The following is a 22396-nucleotide window of genomic DNA, read 5'->3' as shown; positions in this document are numbered from 1 at the left end:
CTAGCTGTGGGAGTGTCACCCACCTGGGGGAGGGGCTACTGCCCTTTGTGATGTCATGAAGGGAACATCTCCAAACGGCCTGTTTAAGCAGGCAGAAGACGGAGAGGATAGACTTTTCTCATCACTGGGGGGTTTGTAGACGGACTAGAGACATGTGGAGAAGAGGATTTTATATGGGACCTGTGAAGTCCTCTCCATCCTCAGTCCTACATCCTCAGTCCTACGCCCTTCTCACCATGGACTAATGTGGGGATGACCTCACGTTTGTGTGCTGGCATCGTGGAGGCAGAGGAAAGTGGTCAGAATACGAAGGCACAAGGAGCTGAGCTCCGTTTCTATAGAATATCACGTATATATTAGTTTTGTCCCTCCTGACTCTCCGTCACGCCGTCATCGACTGACTGACTTCCTGTTATCAGAAACACATGCGGGTCAAAATGTCTACTGTGAAAAAGGCTTGTGGCTGATTAATGCAATCTGTGACTAAGGTTAAGATGTTAAAGCTTATTAAACGGCTGTGCTGAATACTCGATCCTGATTGGTCAGTTCCACCGTCCTCGGGTATCTGTACTCTGAAGACGTGATGATCAGAGCGTTGAGACTAAGCTAAGCTAAAGGCCTTTAGATTTCATTTTTCTGTAACTTCATGTTGTTGCCTCCTCGCTGAAACCAGCTGCTCAAAATTCAATTAAATTAAAGAACCTTTATTTGTCCCCGTGCAGCATTTCAAAGTAGACGGGTTTGAAAACATGATGATGCAGCGTCGTGTCAATAAGCTGCTTTATCTGGATGTTGTTTTCTCATGTCTCAGTCTTGTTCGTGATAAAGACCCTGCACGGCTGATTGCACCATCTTCTGCTTAAATGCCCCTCCTCCTCCTCCTCTGCTGCCGAGCCGTCCTCTTTTTGGTTGCAGTACTCGTAATCAATCTCATATTGATCATATTTAGAGCCCGACGAGTAATCAGGCAGCACAGATGTCTTATTGACATATCCAGTGACGATCAGTATCGATTAATTCAATCTCAGATATGTGCCCATATTTCTACATTTCTTCACTAGCAGTTCTGTTTCACCAGCAGGGGGCGCTATACACATCGCAACAAGCATCATCACTCTGCAGTGTGGAGCCAGTGACCATCAAGTGTTTGATTACTGAGGGTTTATATTTTATTCTCATCACATTCATACAATCGAACAGTTCGTTTTTTATTTCTAAAACAGAAACATCCGATGTCAAATCAATAACAATCTGAGGATTGGTTAACCATCAGTAGCATCACAAGCCCCGCCTCTCTCACAGTCGGGTCATGAAGAATGTCTTTAAACTCTCTGTGTCTCCTCCTTTCGTCTTCTAGCCCATGACTGCTGCGAGGTGGTGCTGGTCACCTTGTGCTCAGCCGGCCGTGGCGTCCCAGCGGACCCAGAGGATCCCGATGTCCCGAGGCCCCGTGTGGGTCGCGTGGCCCCGTTGGCGGAGCATCGGTTCAGCTTTGTCCAGGACTTGGCTTTTGACATGGCACAGTTCCTGGTGAGCAGCGACACGGGAGCTAGAGTGGTTACCACGGTTACAAGTGATGCAGCAGCGTCGGCCAAGTGACAGTATAACAGTGTCATTGTGCTGCGCCTTCCCTGATGAGGCTGCTATTCAGTTAGCACAGAGAAACCCGAGCACTCAGAAGGAACGCTTGTAATGATTTTAGTTTTTCAACATGCAGAATGATTTTCTTGTCGTCATCACAGCACAGACTGAATGTGTGTGACATCATTTACATCTGGCGCTAGGTTAATGCTCTTACGCTGAGCGTCTTACAGCGCGTGCTTCCAGCAGGCTAAGCCTCGCCTCTTCCTCCCCAAAACTTCTCAGCAGCTTTGTAATCGCCCTCTGCACAGGTGAGCACTGCCGGCCGGGATGACGGCCTGGACGGCGCGCTGCTGCTGGACGAGTGTCAGATTCCCCTGCAGGAGTGTGAGCGCCTGGACGAGAGCCTGGCTCTGGCCCTCCACCACCTCGCTCTGCCGCCAGGATGGAGCTTACTGGGAAACAAACTGAGCAGCAACACGGGTGAGACATGTCATCTCCTGACACGCTGAATCAGACCGTCTGCAGAGACACACGTGACACCTGTGTGTGTGTGTGTGTGTGTGTGTGTGTGTGTGTGTGTGTGTGTGTGTGTGTGTGTGTGTGTGTGTGTGTGTGTGTGTGTGTGTGTGTGTGTGTGTGTGTGTGTGTGTGTGTGTGTGTGTGTGTGTGTGTGTGTGTGTGTGTGTGTGTGGAAATGATTGAGTGTGACTTTAGTTCTGACTCCTGCATTGTGCATGATGTGGGCCGACCTTCACGGCCTTAATGGATCCAGATGGATCCAGATGGCTCAGTAAACCTGGACTCCCTGGCTGTGGTTCTATGGACCTGAGGGTCCCTGTTGTGATCCCCTTCAGGATCTGGTGTTTAGCTGGACTCAGAGAAACCTGGTTCTTCCTCTCCGTGCAGACGTGACAAACACTGGTCTCCTGCTGTATGATCACTGCGTCTGTGATGTTTGATGTCTGACAACACAAAGTGAGAGAAGTGAGGCCACTGTGACTTATTGAGCGTGATTGAACAACAGCATGGCGTTGCAGATTTGGCGTCCCGGCCTCGTTTCCAGCACGGGGAGGAGAGCGAGAGCAGATGAAGTTAGTCCTGTGCTGTGACTGACACTGTCTCTCATCTGGACCTGGACATGCAGACTGTATTTAGTCCAAACTGAATGAGTCGTCCAGGTAGCGATCCGGGTTTCTTAAAGTCAGGATCAGATTCTGTCTCCATGCACAAACACACAGTCAGGCTGGTTACCAAACCAGATCAAAACCAGATCACAACCCGGACTCTGAAGTTCATGTAGACTCTGTGACTGGTTTGTTGCTTCATCCCTTTAAACAGTGGGAATGTGATGTGATCCAACATTTGGAGCTGGCAGTAAATCAGCAGCGTGCTGGATGAGGTTTAAAAAATGAAGGAGAAACACACACACACACACACACACACACACACACACACACACACACACACACACACACACACACACACACACACACACACACACACACACAGACACTCTCACACACACACAGACACTCTCACACACACACAGACACTCTCACACACACACAGACACTCACACACACACACGCACACACACACACACTCACACACACAGACACTCTCACACACACACACTCACACACACACGCACACACACTCACACACACGCACACACGCACACACTCTCACACACACACTCACACACACACAGACACACACACACACGCTCACACACACACGCACACTCACACACTCTCACACACACACACTCACACACACACACACACACAGACACTCTCACACACACACTCACACACACACGCACACACACTCACACACGCACACACTCACACACACACTCACGCACACTCACACTCACTCACTCTCACACACACACACTCACACACACACTCTCACACACACACACGCTCACACACACGCACACTCACACACTCTCACACACACACACTCACACACACACACACACACAGACACTCTCACACACACTCACACACACACGCACACACTCACACACACACTCACGCACACTCACACTCACTCACTCTCACACACACACACTCACACACACACTCTCACACGCACACACTCACTCACACACACTCACACACACTCTCACACACTCTCACACTCACTCACACACACTCACACACACTCTCACACACACTCACACTCACTCACTCTCACACACACACACACACACACAGATGCGCACACACACACACTCACACTCACTCACTCACTCTCACACACACACACACACACACAGATGCGCACACACACACACTCACACTCACTCACTCACTCTCACACAAACACACACACACACACACTCACACGCACACACGCACACACACACACGCACACACTCACACTCACACATGCACACACGCAGTCACACACACACACGCACACACACGCGCGCTCACACTCACACATGCACACACACACACACACACACACACACACACACACACACACACAGACTTTGTGTTAAGTATCAACAGATTGCATACATGTGGCTGTTTGAACATGGTGTCCACACGTCACTGTGAGCGTGGTGATTGGTCGGCTTCTGTCTACAACCTGGATTTGTCTAACAGGCTTGTCTATAGTGGGACAAATCTTTGATTAACTGATTAATCACTTTGTGTCCAATCAGAGTGTTGGAAGGTTGCAGCTCTCCTATGGAGCACACAGACCACCTGAGCTGTGATTGGTCGACGCTGGCTGGTGTTGCTTTCCTCTAAGATCCTGATCTACATCTCCGCTGCATGCTTTGAATGTCATGTCCTGAGACACACACCCCCCCCCCCTCCCCCCCCCCCCCCCCCCCCCCACATCAGGAAGTCTCAGGCTGCAGGCTGATTGAGGAGTGCATGCATGAAAACAGCTGATAGCTTCTTTTATTCCCCGCTGCATCACGTCTTCGTACGTTGTGATATCGGCGGCACAGCGGGAGCTCCACATACACACACAGCGCTGGCTCAGCTGATCCCGTCTCTCCTCTGTTACTTCCTCTGAAGACGCCTCCTGCAGACGGTCTTTCAGTCTTTCTTGTCTGAAACACTGTGGGTGTTAGCAGACACATTATGAGAAGTGGCTTCAGTAATGTGGTTAATCTTTCACACTGTTAGATTCCTGCATTGTGCTTGATGGACAGAGGAAATGATGCAGGCCGCTCACACCTCTGTGCAGGTAAACACAGAAGGCCCACATGCTGCTCATAATAATAATCTGCAGCCTGAGGCCGAACAGCAGAGACAAACACACCCACAGTTTCTCATCCAAATGAAAGGAAGCCGAACGAGCATAAACAAGAGTTCAGGGAGCAGAGCCTCCGGCTGCTCTTCATCACACCTGATGGTTTAACTCCGACTGTGCTATTAGAGACAACCTGCACAACCAGCAGAACCAGCACAACCTGCACAACCAGCACAACCAGCAGATCCTGCACAACCTGCAGAATCTGCACAACCAGCAGAACCTGCAGAATCTGCAGAACCAGCACAACCAGCACAACCTGCACAACCTGCACAACCAGCACAACCTGCAGAACCAGCACAACCTGCACAACCAGCAGAACCAGCACAACCAGCACAACCTGCACAACCAGCAGAATCTGCACAACCAGCACAACCAGCAGAACCAGCACAACCTGCAGAACCAGCACAACCTGCAGAACCATCACAACCAGCAGAATCTGCAGAACCAGCACAACCAGCAGAACCTGCACAACCTGCAGAACCAGCACAACCTGCAGAACCAGCACAACCAGCACAACCTGCAGAACCATCACAACCAGCAGAATCTGCAGAACCAGCACAACCAGCAGAACCTGCAGAACCAACAGAATCTGCAGAACCAGCACAACCTGCAGAACCAGCACAACCAGCACAACCTGCAGAACCATCACAACCAGCAGAATCTGCAGAACCAGCACAACCAGCAGAACCTGCAGAACCAACAGAATCTGCACAACCAGCACAACCAGCAGAATCTGCACAACCAGCAGTAACCCCCCCCCCCCCCCCCCCCCACAGGACAGATCCATACACTCACGTCCACACACACACACTCACACACACACACAAACACAAACACACGCTCTCTCTCACAGAGACACACACACACTCTCACACACACACACACACACACACACACACACTCACACTCTCTCACACACACACACACACACACACACACACACACACACACACACACACTCACACTCTCTCTCACACACAAACACACGCTCTCTCTCACAGACACACACACACACACACACACACACACACACTCACACTCTCTCACACACACACACACACACACACACACACATTCACACTCTCTCACACACACACACACACACACACACACGCCTCCTCTGCACTGAGCCTTGTTGTGACTCTGTCGATGTTGAAGGCTTCTTCCTGCTTGGCTGAGTGATGTGGCCTCTAATAGGCTCTGCTTCACAATATGTCACGGCGTGAATACGAGACGTTGAGCTGCGGTGAACGGTGGGGAGTGTGGCGAGCGAAGAGAAGTGGCGCTCCGCTCCACATCCATCAGACGTGTCAGCTGATGGATTGCAGCAGTGTGCAGGTGGAGGTGGCGGCGGTTTATCTCAGTCATCCGTCAAGTCGTGGACACGCAGCACTCACTGATCTCACTTCAGCCAGACGTTTATTTCTCCTGTGGAAACCTGACTCCCCCCACAGAGCATCAACATAAACATAATGTACAGAGGGAGCTACAGGACGTGTCAGATGACCTGAAGGTCACGGCGTGTCCATCGATCCCTCTCAGTCAGTGATCCAGACGCTTCCATTCATACCCATCTTTGAGTCTCTTTTGGTGTTCAATATGTGTTTGATGGGACTGAGAGTGTGCAGCATCGAGCTGTGTGAGGCGTCGCACACTGACTATGCTAACATGTGATTGGTTAGCAAATACAACATATGACATGTTTACAGTCACACTTCCCTTACATTATTGTCATTGAACATGCTCCTGAATGCTCTGGATTTGATTGGACCAGAGAAGGTAGGCGGGGCTTTGAAGGCCGTTTTGGACGCCCCTGGGTTTGCCAGATATGAGAGCAGTTATCAGGTGAACAGGTGTTGCAGCGATGGAAGCGGGCAGTGGAACTGCTTCAGATAGAAGTGATTGTACCCGAGCTAAAAAGCCTCTGCATGTTTCTAATAAGCTCCAGCAGCAGAAAGCTGCTCAAACTAGGATCAATGTTGGAGATGAAACATGGAGAGAGGTTAGAACGCAGAAAGCTTTACAGACCCATGCAGAGCTGGCTAAACACTGAAGCTACAGTGTCCACCACATGCAGAGCTGGCTAAACACTGAAGCTACAGTGTCCACCACATGCAGAGCTGGCTAAACACTGAAGCTACAGTGTCCACCACATGCAGAGCTGGCTAAACACTGAAGCTACAGTGTCCACCACATGCTGAGCTGGCTAAACACTGAAGCTACAGTGTCCAACACATGCAGAGCTGGCTAAACACTGAAGCTACAGTGTCCACCACATGCAGAGCTGACTAAACACTGAAGCTACAGTGTCCAACACATGCTGAGCTGGCTAAACACTGAAGCTACAGTGTCCACCACATGCAGAGCTGGCTAAACACTGAAGCTACAGTGTCCACCACATGCAGAGCTGGCTAAACACTGAAGCTACAGTGTCCAACACATGCAGAGCTGGCTAAACACTGAAGCTACAGTGTCCACCACATGCAGAGCTGGCTAAACACTGAAGCTACAGTGTCTCTCATGCAGAGCTGGCTAAACACTGAAGCTACAGTGTCTCTACATGCAGAGCTGGCTAAACACTGAAGCTACAGTGTCTCTACATGCAGAGCTGGCTAAACACTGAAGCTACAGTGTCTCTACATGCAGAGCTGGCTAAACACTGAAGCTACAGTGTCTCTACATGCAGAGCTGGCTAAACACTGAAGCTACAGTGTCTCTACATGCAGAGCTGGCTAAACACTGAAGCTACAGTGTCCACCACATGCAGAGCTGGCTAAACACTGAAGCTACAGTGTCCAACACATGCAGAGCTGGCTAAACACTGAAGCTACAGTGTCCACCACATGTCCACAGGCAGGTGAATCTTCGTGTCTGACACTGACTCCTCTTGGCCTAATGCATCGTGCTATGGGGGGCCTGATGAGTCCAGTAGTTTGTGTTCATTTTCAGGAGTTTTTGAGTCAGTGTGACAAAACACTGGAGATACAGTCCTGCTGCCACACAGTAGGATTCCTTCTCTGAGCCTGTTTGTCGCGTGTCAACGATTACAAACATCACCCAATGTTTTTGTGGTATTTCAGTCCAAAGCAAAGAGATGAGTCATCTGGCACTCCTATCAGCAGACATGTTGTTAGGGAGGTTATAAACTGCACACAGGATGGTGGGAGCTTTGCAGGTTTGAATATTTGCTGTGTTTCTGCTTTTTGATGTCATTGGAAATGGAATATATTTGAGGTTTTACTCAGCTAGAAACAAATCCTCCTCTGTCTTTGGAGAAAGGGATTGTGTTCTATTTTGTAGCTGTTGTCACTTAAACCACATCACGATCATCATTGAACCTGTGAGAGCTGACTGGATCTCTACCAAGCTGCTCATGGTGACCCAGCACTGATCAGCTGCTGGTTCCACACCAGCTCCAGCTACACGGGTGTCCCAGTGTGCAACGTTTTCCTGGATGTGGCAGGTTTGGAGCGGCCGTCGTGTAAACCCAGCATTAAAGCGTTTTCCTGCTCTGTTGGGCACCTCGCATTCCACGCCGGCAGAGCACGGCCAATCGGAGCGTTAAATTTGACCAGTTGGCTGGAGGTTCAGTCGGGGCGGGCGGGCTCAGACTGGCTGGTTTAAATGGAGTGAAACCATCATCATCATCATCAGACACAAGCAGCTGATGTGACTGCTGCCCTGTGATTGGTTGTTTGTAAGGTTACATTTCAGCTGCAGCTTTGAGTTTAAGATTTGAGTTTCTTGTTAAAGTGTAAAAAGTGTGAACGCTGGAGCGATGCATCAAACGACCACAGAGCAGCTGCTGGGAGGGACCCGAGCTGTCCGTGTGCACTGACTCTGCATCCCCACACGTCTTTCTCCAAACGTGTGCAGACAGCGTTTCAACTTCAAGAGGATTGTTTCCCCCTCTTCAGTAATGGCTTTGTTCTGTTGGGAAACAGCGTTTGTTAAACTTTACGATTCAGTTTCCAATTCTCTCTTTATCTTTTGTCCGCTCGTTGGACAGGCTGTAAATCACGTTCACGTTGAGCAAGTCCTGCAAACCAAAGCATGTGTTTTAATAATAAGACAGAGTGTATAATAATCCACGGCTGTTCGCTAATGAATAAATGTTCAGAGTTTAGTTTTCAGAGTGTGACGATGTCAGAGAGTGATTGATACGGTGTAATAAGGATCTGTAATTAAGACTCTGTGATATGGTCACATGGTCCTTTTATAGGCCTCTTTGCTGTGGTGCTTTTATTAGTATTAAATATTAAAGACTCCACATATTGAGTCAGCTCTTGAACTCTTCATGCTCCCTGAAACAGCAGCTCAGGTCACTCTGCTCATCTCCCTCCACTGGTTCCCAGTTACTGCTCTGGTCACTTCCTGTCAGCACCTGTGCTCACTTCCTGTCAGCCCCTCTGGTCACTTCCTATTAGCCCCTCTGGTCACTTCCTATCAGCCCCTCTGGTCACTTCCTGTCAGCCCCTCTGGTCACTTCCTGTCAGCACCTCTGGTCACTTCCTGTCAGCACCTCTGGTCACTTCCTGTCAGCACCTGTGGTCACTTCCTGTCAGCCCCTCTGGTCACTTCCTGTCAAACTTAAAGCTGTTTGTCGTTGTCTCCTCCTCTCTGATCTTGGTCGCTCTGCATGGAAGCGTCTGATGCTGACTGACTTGTCGAGCTTTTAAAAACACGGGCAGCTTGTTTGTTTACAGATGTTGAAGTCATGCTGCTCCCTGCTTAAAGCTCTTCAGTTTACTGGCTCTCTCTGCTTCCTGTTCTGGTTTAATTAGCCTTCTCTGCGGCGTTGCCGAGCGGCAGGAAGTGATGGTATGTCGGCTTCTGCGCCACAAATTGGCCGCCTGAACTTGTGCATTCTTGTGTCGTTCCTTTTTGTGCGACTCTCTGAGCTGATGGATTCCTCTCTCTCTCTGTTTCAGACCTGGACCCTCAGGAGACCCTGCTGCATTTCTCAGCTCGCAGAGGGCTCTTTCGGGTCACCCACTTCCTGCTGCAGAGATCCGGAGCCAGAGAGGCCCTGCGGTTGGCTAACAGACAAGGCCACACCCCCTTGGACATCGCAGCTCAGCGAGGAAACGAACGCCTCCTCCAGCTCCTAAAAGAGTAAGCACTAAGCAGCGTACTGTCATGACGATGTAGCTCTGTTTTCATTGGACTGTAGCTGATGAGAGCAGTCAAACGCCACTTCCTGCTCGCCAAAATGAACAAGCCGCCATCAGGGCGAAAGAACCTTTCATTGACCTCAGACATCGGAGCTATGGAAGACGTCACAGCTTGAAGGATTATAGCCACTGTACATGTAGCATGCACGCTAACCTGTACGCTACCGGCGTCCTCAGTGTCGATGCTCCGAGCGGCCATGTTGGATGTGGGATGCAGCTTCTAGTCCTTAGACTGCACGTTTGTTGTTATAAGCTCCAAAGACCCGGACATTACCGCCACTTATTCCAGATGCTCTGTTGTCACCAGAAGGGGGCGGGGCTGCCAGTGAAGGGGGAAGTAGCCGCTCGTTTGATGCAGTTTATTTTAGTTTGAGCTCCTCGTGACGTTTTTAAAGCTGCGGCGGGATCGTTGGAGGAGAAGAGAAAAGCTGTCCGTCTGTCGCCGTCGTTTCAAGAGAATCCAGAGAGACGAGGGCTCGAGTGACACGCACGCACACACACACACGCACACACACACACACACACACGCACACACACACACACACACACACACGCTCAGTGACAGGAGGATGTATGGACCAGGTATTATCCCAAATAACTCCTGAGTGATAAGTGAGGTCACATTCTTTCAGCGTTTTATAGTCAAACATTAAACCAGAGTGGGAAAAAAAAAGTGTTTTGGCAAACGAGCTGCGACGCAGCTTGAAGTGGAAAGGAGGCTTTCTGCTGCAGAATAGTTTTCACTTAACTCCGCCTGAAGATGCCACGAGCGGAGAGACAACGAGCACTTAGGGAGCTGGCTCATTTCCATATGTGCTTTACGTCTTTATGTGCTGGTAATTACATCTCCCTCCTGAAAAGTGAAGTCACTCGCAGACCGGCCGCTGACCTCAGCTGCCAGGCCTCGCAGCTAGAGCGACCCACCCAACATTACGCAAACACCCCCCCCCCTCCTCGCTGCACGAGCTGAGTGAACACAAACACTGCACACACTTTCACCTTCATGCAGCCCAGGCCAGCGTCTCCTCACTGATCTTTAATAACACATCTGTCTGAACTCGTCTCCTGAGGACACATCTAAAGGTCCGACTTAAACACATCTGCACTGCACGTGGACTGTCACAGAGCAGCTGACATCACTGTTTAAACTTCCTCCTGTTTCCTGTGAGCCAATCACGTAACAGACCCTTCAGCGTGATCTGTTTGTTTCCCGGCAGGGCTGAGGCGGACACAGAGACAGCGGACAAAGGGGAGGAGCCCGTTTCCACGGACGCCTGGGTGTTTTGCCACCTCCCCAGGCTGAGCACTCACACGCTGACGCTGAGGAGCCGCCCGGGTCGCGACCCTCCCACCCTGCAGAGGAGCGTCGAGCAGCTGCTTCACTTGGTTTGCCATCTCCACGCCAAGGTGAGTCACGCCGCCCTGCCCTCGCCCGCTACCTGCTGCTGGACACGCTCGGATTGTTTGTCTGTCCTCTGCCCTCGTTTTTTTAACCTTCAAGCTCAGTTTGTGTAACCCGTGGAACACCTTATGCAATCTCCGAGCTGGCGATTGATAAGAGCTGGAGGAAAGCTAACGTTGATGTTTTCTCTGTTCTGCAGGGACGCTGTGTGCTGGAGCTGCACTTTGATTCTCTGCACACAGCGGCTGAATGTCCTGACGGTGAAGAAACAGAGACAACCTGTCCACAGCAGCTGTCTACATCCACAGAGGAGAGCTGCAGCAGCGTTGACGGTGGACATGGAGAGCGAGCCTGGACTTTGTCTTTAAGCAGTCAGAAGTCGGGAGCCGGTCCCGGGGAGTCCGGCCTCGGCCCCCCAGAGGACCGGGCGTGTCTCAGTTCAAACATTCAAAGAGATTACTGCAGAAGGAGGCAGAGAAGGGAGCAGCCTGGTGTTTCCTCGCAGAGTTTGAGATTGTGTGAGGGAGAGTGGAGCGAGGCAGACGGGGAGAGTCTCTCTGTGGGAATCCAAGCAGCAGGCTGCAGCCAACAGGCGCAGGAAGCTGATAGTGGAGAGGCTGCGATCGGGGAAGGACAGGAGGCCACGAAGGGAGAGGAGAGATCAGAGCAGGAAGCAGAGGAGGAGACCAACTCAAGTCAAGTCCCGACAGCTTCAGTCATGGGCCAGGCCCAGTCAGGGGACGACTCGGAGGACTCGGGAAGCTGTGATTCAGAAAAGAAGGATTTCTGTGATGAAGGAGAAAACATGGAGGAGGAAGAGATGGAACTCAGCAAGGATCCCTGTGACGGCCTCTTCTTAGAGGCGGAGGAGTTTTCGGAGCCCCTATCACCCCCAGGGGACCCCCCCGGCCCCTCACTGATAGACAGCGCTGATGTCATGGAGCAGCCTGAATCTGTTGTTCCACGTCTCTTGATAGAAGGCCTCCACGAGGGGGAACCTCCACCAGACACAAACAGCCTGGAACAAAACCAGGAAACAGCTGGTGGGGATTACGCCTCCTCCGCTCCACAAACCGCTTGGCATTCTGGGAATTGTTCTGGAACGGCGAGTGGTGAGGAGCAGGACGGAGCTGAACCGTCTGAATACATCATCGAAAGAGCCATTTTGCCGATGTATGAACCTTACAACACGGCCGACTGCGAGGCGGCTGATGCCTCGCGCACAGATCCGTCACCTGAGCCTTCCTCTGAAGACGGTCCCAGATCAGGACTCTGTGATCTCGACCCAGAGAGGCCACGGCCCGTCTCCAGTGATGATGATGATGATGGCAGTTTCCGATCCGTCGCAAGTTCCACAACAGAAATATTCCACCCCACTCAGGACGGTGCTGGAGCGGAGGACGAGGACTCGGCAGGATCCAGGATGGACGACTCAGAAAGCACCGATCATTCAGTGTCTGAGGCGGGCTGCACCGAGCCCGCACCCGGTCCTGAAGGGACAGGAGACCAGTCTGACCCGGAACTCTCCAGAGAGGAGGATTTGGGTCCGGAGAGTGGGGGCAGTATACCTGCAGAGGCCGCAGGCTGCGAGGATGTGACATCAGAGGCCAGCGGTCCATCAGGGGGAGAGGAAGCTACGTCAGGTGGAGACGTGACGTTCGAGCTCCAGCCTCCCCAGCAGGAGGATCCAGAGCTTTCCCCTGATCTCACCTTAATGTCACACGCCGCCTCGGATGTTGAAGCGCCTCCTGCGGAGAGTGAAGCGCACGTCGAGAGCGAGCCGACTGATAACGCAGAGATTCATGAGGAGGTGGACGGAGCGGCGCCGAGCCTCCGCCGCAGCAGTCAAGGTGAGGAAAAGTGTGATTTATTTCAGTCCCAGTGCAGGTTTACTCTGGGTGCTCACGCTCACATACATCACGGGGCAATACGTTTGTCAAAGTCTCGTTTACTGAACAAATATGCTAAATCACATTAGCTCTTCTTCCTGTGATTAATGACAACAACTCCACAATGCTAAATGCTACAGAGCGCAGCGTGCTCGTGCTAACAGAGGATACACCTGCTGTGATTTATAGCTGACTTCTTTCTTCAGCTTCGTCCTGATGAGGATTTGTGTGCAGCATTAATGAGCGACAGTAAATATCAAACACAACAAGAGCGTTCTCTGATTAAAGGAAGAAGTCCGTGTTGACTGAGACGCCGTCTTGATTCAGGCGAGTTATTGTTTTAAAGACAGGAAGACGCAGTCTAACTAAAAACGTGAGTCATTAAATCTCCTCAGAGAAGCTCGCTGAGTCACAGGACGGTTAACGTTTATACTGACACGCCGGGCCGTGCCCACGCCGTGCGGGCCGTGACCACGCCGGGCTGTGACCACGCCGGGCCGTGACCACGCCGGGCCATGACCACGCCGGGCCGCAGCACAGCAGAGGCGTTGCTTCCTGACCTTGAGTGATGGCGTTTATGTTTTCTTGCTTGTTGACTTCTTATCAAGGTCGACGGGATAGCGGACCAATGATAACCACACAGGGACAGTCGTCCAATCACATGGTCTCAAGCCGTGTTTTCTGTTCCGCTTGGTTGCATGTAATGTTTCTGTCCTGATCAGACATGGAGCGACCACGGGGAATGTTTGACCTGTTTGGGACCTCGCCGCAGTAATGGTGCGATCGGGAACGTTAGCATGCCGACAAATAAAACCAGGACCAATCAGAGCCGCTCCAGCCGAGCGGCATGATGAGTCACGATCAGACAATAATCTGAGACTTCTGCACACGTCTTTAGCTAAAATCAGAGCTCTCTCTCATGGATCCAAACAGGAGATCCAGTCCTCTGATAATCACACATTCACATGGTGATGTCATCATGTCCTTTAACACATGGTCACACGGAGGAACTCCTGGGCGTGTTTCTGCACGACCACAGACTTGTGTCTGAAGGTCGGACTCACCGTCTCCTGTCTTTGTGATTTTTCCTCAGACGTCGTCGTCGTGTGTGAACAAACGGCAGCCGAGGATGAAAGCCTTCCAGCCGAGGAAAGCGAGCCGTCCACGGTAAGATCAAAGTGTGAGATGTCGTCGTGTTCAGTCGTAGACGTGTTTGATTAACAGCAGTCATACATGAGTCATTGTTTGCCCAACACGGGGAACGCCCTCCGTGACCTTTGTCAACCCGCTGCAGTCTCTGCAGAAACATCCAGCTTATGGTGCTTTTATGGTGCTTTGTCCTGCATGATGAGGCCCAGACGTGTGTTTGAGAAACGTCTGATTCATTTAGAGAGATCCAGGCAGCAGGAGCGCCATGACGCTACCGAGGCTAACCTTCTGACGGGAGGGGGGGTCTGTAAATAAGAACCCAGTCTGGAGCTGGTGGACTCAGCGTGTCGGTCTTCAGTCTTTAGATCCACAGAGATGTAAAGCAGCATCAAACATGAAGCGTTAAACAATGTTAGAGGAGAAGATGGAGACGTGTATGCGTGACACACGAGCACTCCTCGCTCGTCCCGGTGTGACATCAGGTCTGCAGCATGCAGCGCTGCGTGTGACTCTTCTGTAAACAGCCAGGATAATCAATGATGTCATTCTGCTTCCTGTTTGCACGGCGGGTCACACGGAGTCAGTTTGACTCTTCAGGAGGAGAGCGAGATGTTGCTGATGAGCAGCTTCATGTGAAACTAAAGATCTGCAGACATGCAGCCGTGTCTGCTTTCTTTCTGTATTTGGTGAGAGCTGCAGGAAGTGACATCGTGGCGTGCTCCCTCTGAACACGCTTCATGACCCCCCTCGTGTTGTTCAGCTCATGTTCTGTCTCGGCTCGCAGCACGTGGACTCTGCTGACTAACAGATTCCTCAGCAGCTCCAGCCTCTGCTTATTCCTGGGCTGTGGTTTAGCTCAGTGGCTTGTTCTCAATGCCAGATGTTAGCCTGCAGGAGGGAATACACACCGCATGCAGCTCAGCGGGGTCGCCAGCAGAGGGCGCTGTTCCTCTTGACATGAAGGGGAGATTTGATGCCCTGCCATCTGATCCTGTTAGAAGCTTCATGACCAGCAGAAGAAGCATTCAAACAGTGTGAGCTTTACAGCTACAGTAACTTTTCTTCATCATCTATGACGATGAGGAGGCATCAGCTGAGTCACACCATCTAAACCAAAGGACAAATAGCTGCATGAAATGAGATGTTAGCTTACAACAAAGTAATTAAAGAAACATGGAGCATGTTGCTGCTCCGACACGATGTAAGCTGTTCAGGCAGCAGATAATTTAATGCTGCTTGAATCAGCGTGTGTGACATCTTGTGCATATTTATCATTTAAGAAGCCAGGGACTTGTAGTCTGTGACCCAAATGTTTATTTAGCTTTTTATATCTTCAGCTGCTGTGTGCCCTCTCTTAAAGGAGCAGTCTGTAACTCTGCCCCCTACTGTTTAAAATGAGTACTGCAGTCTAAACTCTAATCATCACAGAGAGCTGTCTCCCCCCTCCTCTCACACAGGTCAGCATGTGGTGGACACTGTAGCTTCAGTGTTTAGCCAGCTCTGCATGTAGAGACACTGTAGCTTCAGTGTTTAGCCAGCTCTGCATGTGGTGGACACTGTAGCTTCAGTGTTTAGCCAGCTCTGCATGTAGAGACACTGTAGCTTCAGTGTTTAGCCAGCTCTGCATGTGGTGGACACTGTAGCTTCAGTGTTTAGCCAGCTCTGCATGTGGTGGACACTGTACCTTCAGTGTTTAGCCAGCTCTGCATGTGGTGGACACTGTAGCTTCAGTGTTTAGCCAGCTCTGCATGTAGAGACACTGTAGCTTCAGTGTTTAGCCAGCTCTGCGTGTGGTGGACACTGTAGCTTCAGTGTTTAGCCAGCTCTGCATGGGTCTGTAAAGCTTTCTGCGTTCTAACCTCTCTCCATGTTTCATCTCCAACATTGATCCTAGTTTGAGCAGCTTTCTGCTGCTGGAGCTTATTAGAAACATGCAGAGGCTTTTTAGCTCGGGTACAATCACTTCTATCTGAAGCAGTTCCACTGCCCGCTTCCATCGCTGCAACACCTGTTCACCTGATAACTGCTCTCATATCTGGCAAACCCAGGGGCGTCCAAAACGGCCTTCAAAGCCCCGCCTACCTTCTCTGGTCCAATCAGATCCAGAGCATTCAGGAGCAGAATCTAAAGTTAGAAGGAGGACATACTGGCTGCTGCATTGTTGTCAGAGAAGCTTCAACACAGCAGGTTTCCTTCATGATCACACAGGAAGAGAGCAGCTCTCTGATTGGTCCTTTAAAAACAACTTGTATTGTAGAAGTGAAGATTTGAACAGCTCCTGATCGAGGATCCAAACAGACGAGTGAAGGTGTCGTCCTGCAGCGGCGTGTCTACCTTCACACCTCCGCTCTGTAACACGGCTGTGAATGTAGCAGCAGCTCTGGAGATTTCACCTGTGATATTGCATTTTTCCAAAGTAAACAGCACATTGCATCATTGAACTTTACAGCCAGGGGCCAGAAAGGCCACCCTAACAGTATAATATACACTGTAATGTAGCCTATAAATCACAGTTATTATTTAATGCAGTGTGCAGGCTTGACTGCTCTGCTATATGTTCTGAACCTCAGGGAAACACTTCCTCTCTCTGCACAAGCTCAAAGTATTTCTTCTTTACTGATATGATCGGTCACAGCGCCCTGAGCTCCACACCAGTCCGTCTTTGTTTTCTCCTCTTGCACTGCTTAGACTCTCACCTGTTTACAGCCGTGGAGTGTTAGCCAAGGTCAAAGAGCTGCTAAGCTACATGTTTAACTTGATGAACACATTAGACGCTTTCATCAGGGTCATGTCAGAGTCAGACAGAGACTTTGCCCTCTGGTTGTCATCATGCACAGGCGTGTTAGTGATGCACAGAGGCATGTGATAAAGAGGCTGCAGTTAAAGAGCACTCAAACACCTGCAGGTGTCTGAGGGCGCTCTCCACTCGCTGAGGACCGATGGCGTCCCATGCTTGTGCACGTGCATGAGCAGCTGTACCGTGCTGAAGATGACCTTTCTAACCTCATGAGTGTCCTTTGATTGTTGAGGTGGCAGGGACAGAAGTTTTGTTGACGTGTTGAGCAGACGGGAGTGATGGAGCCCTTCCTCCAGAAAGAAGCTGCAAACCTGCAGCCACACGGCCAAAACACCAGCCTGTGACGGCTAATAGCTGCTACCACACTTACCTTAGCACAGCACTCCCGTGATTGTCCCCAAGTTTACACTTTGACCTGCATGTGTGAACATTAATGTAGCAGAGTCGAGCCAGCTGGTGAGTGTGACTCCAGCTCTCAGCCTGTCGTTAGCTTGACTCAGAGTTAGCCTGAGACAGCATTCCCAGCACGGAGACCGCCATCCATGGGACTCCAGCGCCCCCTGCAGGGACACACGGGGGACTCCAGCGCCCCCTGCAGGGACACGCGGGGGACTCCAGCGCCCCCTGCAGGGACACACAGGGGACTCCAGCGCCCCCTGCAGGAACACGCGGGGGACTCCAGCACCCCCTGCAGGGACACGCGGGGGACTCCAGCACCCCCTGCAGGGACACACGGGGGACTTTGTCCTTTAATGTAATTTAATTGAAAGGATCTGTTGCTTCGTCAGTTTGATTGCAGAACATCAGCTGTGCATGTCTGAGGTGTGTCTGGTGACATGAGGCAGATAAAGGTAAAAAGCGAACAGGCATGATGTCTCTGTATCTGGCAGCATCACCCAGGAATGGGCGAGATAAATCACAGATGGAGAAAATGTGAAGGATGGTCTCTGGAGAAGAGCTGGACAATCTGTATCTGCCCTTTTTAGATTTATAAAAAAACCGGAGTGAGGCCGTTTTATTTACTGCCATAACATCAGTGTGAAGGTTTTTCAACACAGCCACAGGCCAAATCCATCATCCGAGAAAAGTGCAATCACTCCCTGAAGGGAAGCGCCACACAGGTGGTCTTACACACGCTCTGCCAGCAGGGGGGGTCGGATCTCAACAGCAGGAAGTGTGATGATTGAATCAGTTTAACTAGTAAAGTAATGATGCCCTGCCACCATGATTCACACGCTAACAAAGTACTGACTGCTTGATTCACACAATGAGAGATATTCACAGCCTCACTGAGCGAGCGAGCGAGAGAGAGAGAGAGAGAGAGAGAGAGGGAGGGAGGGAGAGAGAGCGACAGTATGAGTCAGGAGAGAAGTTTAGAGGTGACAGAGGAAAATAAAGAGGAGGGAGGGAAGAAGAGGGGGAGGGAGTTAAGCGTGAGTCTGGTTGAATGCTGCTTCTGTGGCCAGATGTGAAGCTTAGCAGGCAGCTTCAGCTTCTCCTCCACCGACTTTCTGCTGGATTTTAACCTTCTGTTCGCCGCGTCTGCTCGGGGATATTTGAGGAGAAAATGTACGAGCGACACAAGCGGAGGTACAGCCTCTGTGCCAAAGGAGAGAGAGCTGTGGACGTGGTTCTGATAAAGGTAGGGAAACACTTTTCAAACTTCAGTAGCTCGGTGTGGACAAGAAGACTTTAAACGGCTAACACAATAAAAGTGAAATAAAGTGAAATCCTAAAAGGAGGTCAAAGTGAGTTGATGAAGTGGAGAGTTGTGATTTAAAAAAGGGAAGGCCTGCTCACACTCGGTGTTGGGGCATGTTTTGGCGAAGCTGTGCTTGTCTGCCCGCGGGTGTTGTGATTTGCTGTGTTGCACCCTGGGAGATGATTGCATGCTTGTTGATAGTGGCCCCTCCACGCACACAGTGCTGATTATTTCGGGGTGGAGCGCGGTTTGTGGATGCACGCTGCCCTCGATCCCTCTCAGTGGAATAACTGTGTATGAAAGTTAAAGAGGCTCGGGCGGTTTAAGGTCTGTCTGGGATTCTCCGTCCAGAAACGTCCGTACTTATCTCCCAAAATATAAACCTGAAATAGAAAAAGACGGCAAATAAAAATGTCTTTAAATAATGGTCACATCTGGAGCTCGTGTCTCTTCACCGACGATCTGCACGAACTCACCGTCTATGACAGACGGAGCAGAGCGCTTCAGGCCTTTTCCACTCGTCACACCTCGCCTCCTTCTTCTTGACGACAGCAGCTTTAGTTGTTTGACCAGAAGTTTCTCTCCGTCTTAAAGTCAGAGACGCGCTGCTTAAAGTTCAGTTCATGAGCGTGTTGGATCATCGGGACAGAAGGTAAAGAGGCAGGACGGTGAAGACAGTCGGAGATAATCAGACGGAAGAGCTGAAACAATTCAGCACAAATTCCATGAAAGAAGGAAAGGAAGCAAGGAGGGACATTTTCAAGTCTTTATCAGTGTGGTGGGTCATTAGAGAAGGGGTTTCCATCTGAGCCTGCACACCATGAGGCCTCTCCCAACACCCTCAGAAACACCACGCAGCCCAAACACCAGCAAATGTTTCAATGGATTTTCAAAGTAATGGCTGAAATACGCAATTCTACATTTTTCAGTTTTTTTTCTCCACGCATTTTTTAATTTTTAGAAGTTATTGGAAGAAATCTTACGTCAAAAATCTTGCGTCTTACGATCACTGGATCTGCTCATATATCAGCATGTTCAGTGACGATCACTGTCTGCTGATTTCCTCTCCAATATAACTCCATGTATTCAGCAGTCAGATATCAGCTTCTCCTGCAGGGGGCGCTGTATGGATCACACTAGCACCCGACCGATCGGCAGTTTTTGGGGCCGATACCGAAGAGAAGAAAATGTGACAGGAACACGCTCAGTGACTTCCCAGCCCAGTGACCATCTTGTCTTCGTTATAAAGTGTTCGATCAACTTAATTAATGTGTTCATCGATAGACGAGCTCGATATGTTGGCATCATGTTTCTTTCTCTTCCTAATTTGGGAATCTGTATCAGCCCCAAAAATCTCCTCTGACACCAATCACATCACATTCAGTCAAAACAGAGCTGGAGAACTCAACGCTATCAAAGCGCTGACACCAACTGACCACCAGGAAACAGGTTGGTTAGAGCACGCAGGTGGTAGAGGTGGCGTGCAGACAGTCTGTAGAGGTGGCGTGCAGACAGTCTGTAGAGGTGGTAGAGGTGGCGTGCAGACAGTCTGTAGAGGTGGCGTGCAGACAGTCTGTAGAGGTGGTAGAGGTGGCGTGCAGACAGTCTGTAGAGGTGGCGTGCAGACAGTCTGTAGAGGTGGTAGAGGTGGCGTGCAGACAGTCTGTAGAGGTGGCGTGCAGACAGTCTGTAGAGATGGTAGAGGTGGCGTGCAGACAGTCTGTAGAGATGGTAGAGGTGGCGTGCAGACAGTCTGTAGAGATGGTAGAGGTGGCGTGCAGACAGTCTGTAGAGACGGTAGAGGTGGCGTGCAGACAGTCTGTAGAGGTGGCGTGCAGACAGTCTGTAGAGGTGGCGTGCAGACAGTCTGTAGAGGTGGCGTGCAGACAGTCTGTAGAGATGGTAGAGGTGGCGTGCAGACAGTCTGTAGAGGTGGCGTGCAGACAGTCTGTAGAGGTGGCGTGCAGACAGTCTGTAGAGACGGTAGAGGTGGCGTGCAGACAGTCTGTAGAGGTGGCGTGCAGACAGTCTGTAGAGGTGGCGTGCAGACAGTCTGTAGAGATGGTAGAGGTGGCGTGCAGACAGTCTGTAGAGACGGTAGAGGTGGCGTGCAGACAGTCTGTAGAGGTGGCGTGCAGACAGTCTGTAGAGGTGGCGTGCAGACAGTCTGTAGAGATGGTAGAGGTGGCGTGCAGACAGTCTGTAGAGGTGGCGTGCAGACAGTCTGTAGAGATGGTAGAGGTGGCGTGCAGACAGTCTGTAGAGATGGTAGAGGTGGCGTGCAGACAGGATAAATTCCCGGGTTCTGGCAGGAGAAACTCCGGGTGAAGTCCGAGTGTTGCAGTTCAGCAGATGTGTGAACACTAAAGTGTTTTATTTAGAGGCTGGATGATATTCAGAGCGGACGCTGCTCTCTGTCCACAGACAAGATTCATAAAAGGCTGAATAATGTGAACTTGTAGCACTGAGTGTGTGTGTGTCACTATAAAGCCTTTATTCACAGTCACTGTACTTAGAGAGAGGACTGATGATGTGTTGTGTGACTCCGGGCCCGGAGAGATGCTGGGATGTGAAACGCTGGTTGGAATGAAGTCATTTGGCCGAACGCCTGTTTCCATCTGAGGCCAGAGGAAGCCGTTAGCCCAGAGCAGCCTTTTTCCCACACCATCATATCTCTCCCTCCCTCCCTTGCTCGCTCGCTCCTTCCTTCTTTGTACTCTCTCTCTCTCTCTCTCTCTCTCACACACACACACACACACACACACACACACAGAGTTATCCTTGCTATTTCATCGTGGGCTGAGAAGAGGAGCTGACCTCAGGAACAAGTTTAGAAAGTGACAATAGGCTAAAGAGAGGTGTTACATAAACCAGAGCGATCCACTTCACGGAGAGGTTCCTCCCAGTCTCACTGTGGAAGGCACAAAGCGCCAGACGGGGAGTCGATCGCCATGACGCACTGAAGGTCAGCGGTTAAAGACTTTGGATTGTCATTAATACTCATCAGTCCGCAGAAAGGAAATGCTTCAGGTTTGAGTCAGTGTCTTTGCAGTCGGGTCATGTTTGCTGTTTTTAACCACGTTTTTGATGCTCCGGATTTGAAGACTTTTCTTCCTCTTTGGGATTGAACTTACTTTTATTCAGATTTATGATGAGGAGAAAATGGTCACAGGGCTGCGTGCGTGCATCACCGCTCGACTCTCTGCGGAGCGGTGATGCACGCGATCACTGTAGCGCCCTCTGCTGGTGACTGCTGGTGCAGTTGTAACATTAGATGAGTGTTTAAATGGGGAGAAAAGTCCATCCTCTCCGTCTTCTGCCTGCTCCACTTTTCAGAAAATGTGTGCTTTCCCTTCATGACATCACAAAGGGCAGTAGCCCCTCCCCCAGGTGGGTGACCCTCCCACAGCTAGG

The 22396-nt window shown here is 50.7% G+C and overlaps 1 protein-coding gene across 6 annotated transcripts in view; it reads left to right on the top strand.

Annotated features, from left to right (window-relative positions):
* akap13 (A-kinase anchoring protein 13) overlaps positions 1 to 22396 on the top strand; it is a 94680-nt gene that overhangs the window by 22495 nt on the left and 49789 nt on the right. For all 6 annotated transcript variants that reach the window (XM_079339235.1, XM_079339233.1, XM_079339234.1 and 3 more), the window contains exons 4-9: positions 1358 to 1530; positions 1893 to 2064; positions 9801 to 9984; positions 11261 to 11450; positions 11645 to 13295; positions 14428 to 14501. In XM_079339235.1, the coding sequence (XP_079195361.1) occupies positions 1358 to 1530; positions 1893 to 2064; positions 9801 to 9984; positions 11261 to 11450; positions 11645 to 13295; positions 14428 to 14501 (2444 nt within the window). The remainder of the gene's footprint in view (positions 1 to 1357; positions 1531 to 1892; positions 2065 to 9800; positions 9985 to 11260; positions 11451 to 11644; positions 13296 to 14427; positions 14502 to 22396) is intronic.

Source organism: Symphodus melops (assembly GCF_947650265.1).
Source record: "Symphodus melops genome assembly, chromosome: 3".
NCBI classification, from domain to species: Eukaryota; Metazoa; Chordata; class Actinopteri; order Labriformes; family Labridae; genus Symphodus; species Symphodus melops.
Note: the sequence above shows the minus strand (reverse complement) of the source record. Positions and strands in the feature narration are given on the sequence as shown.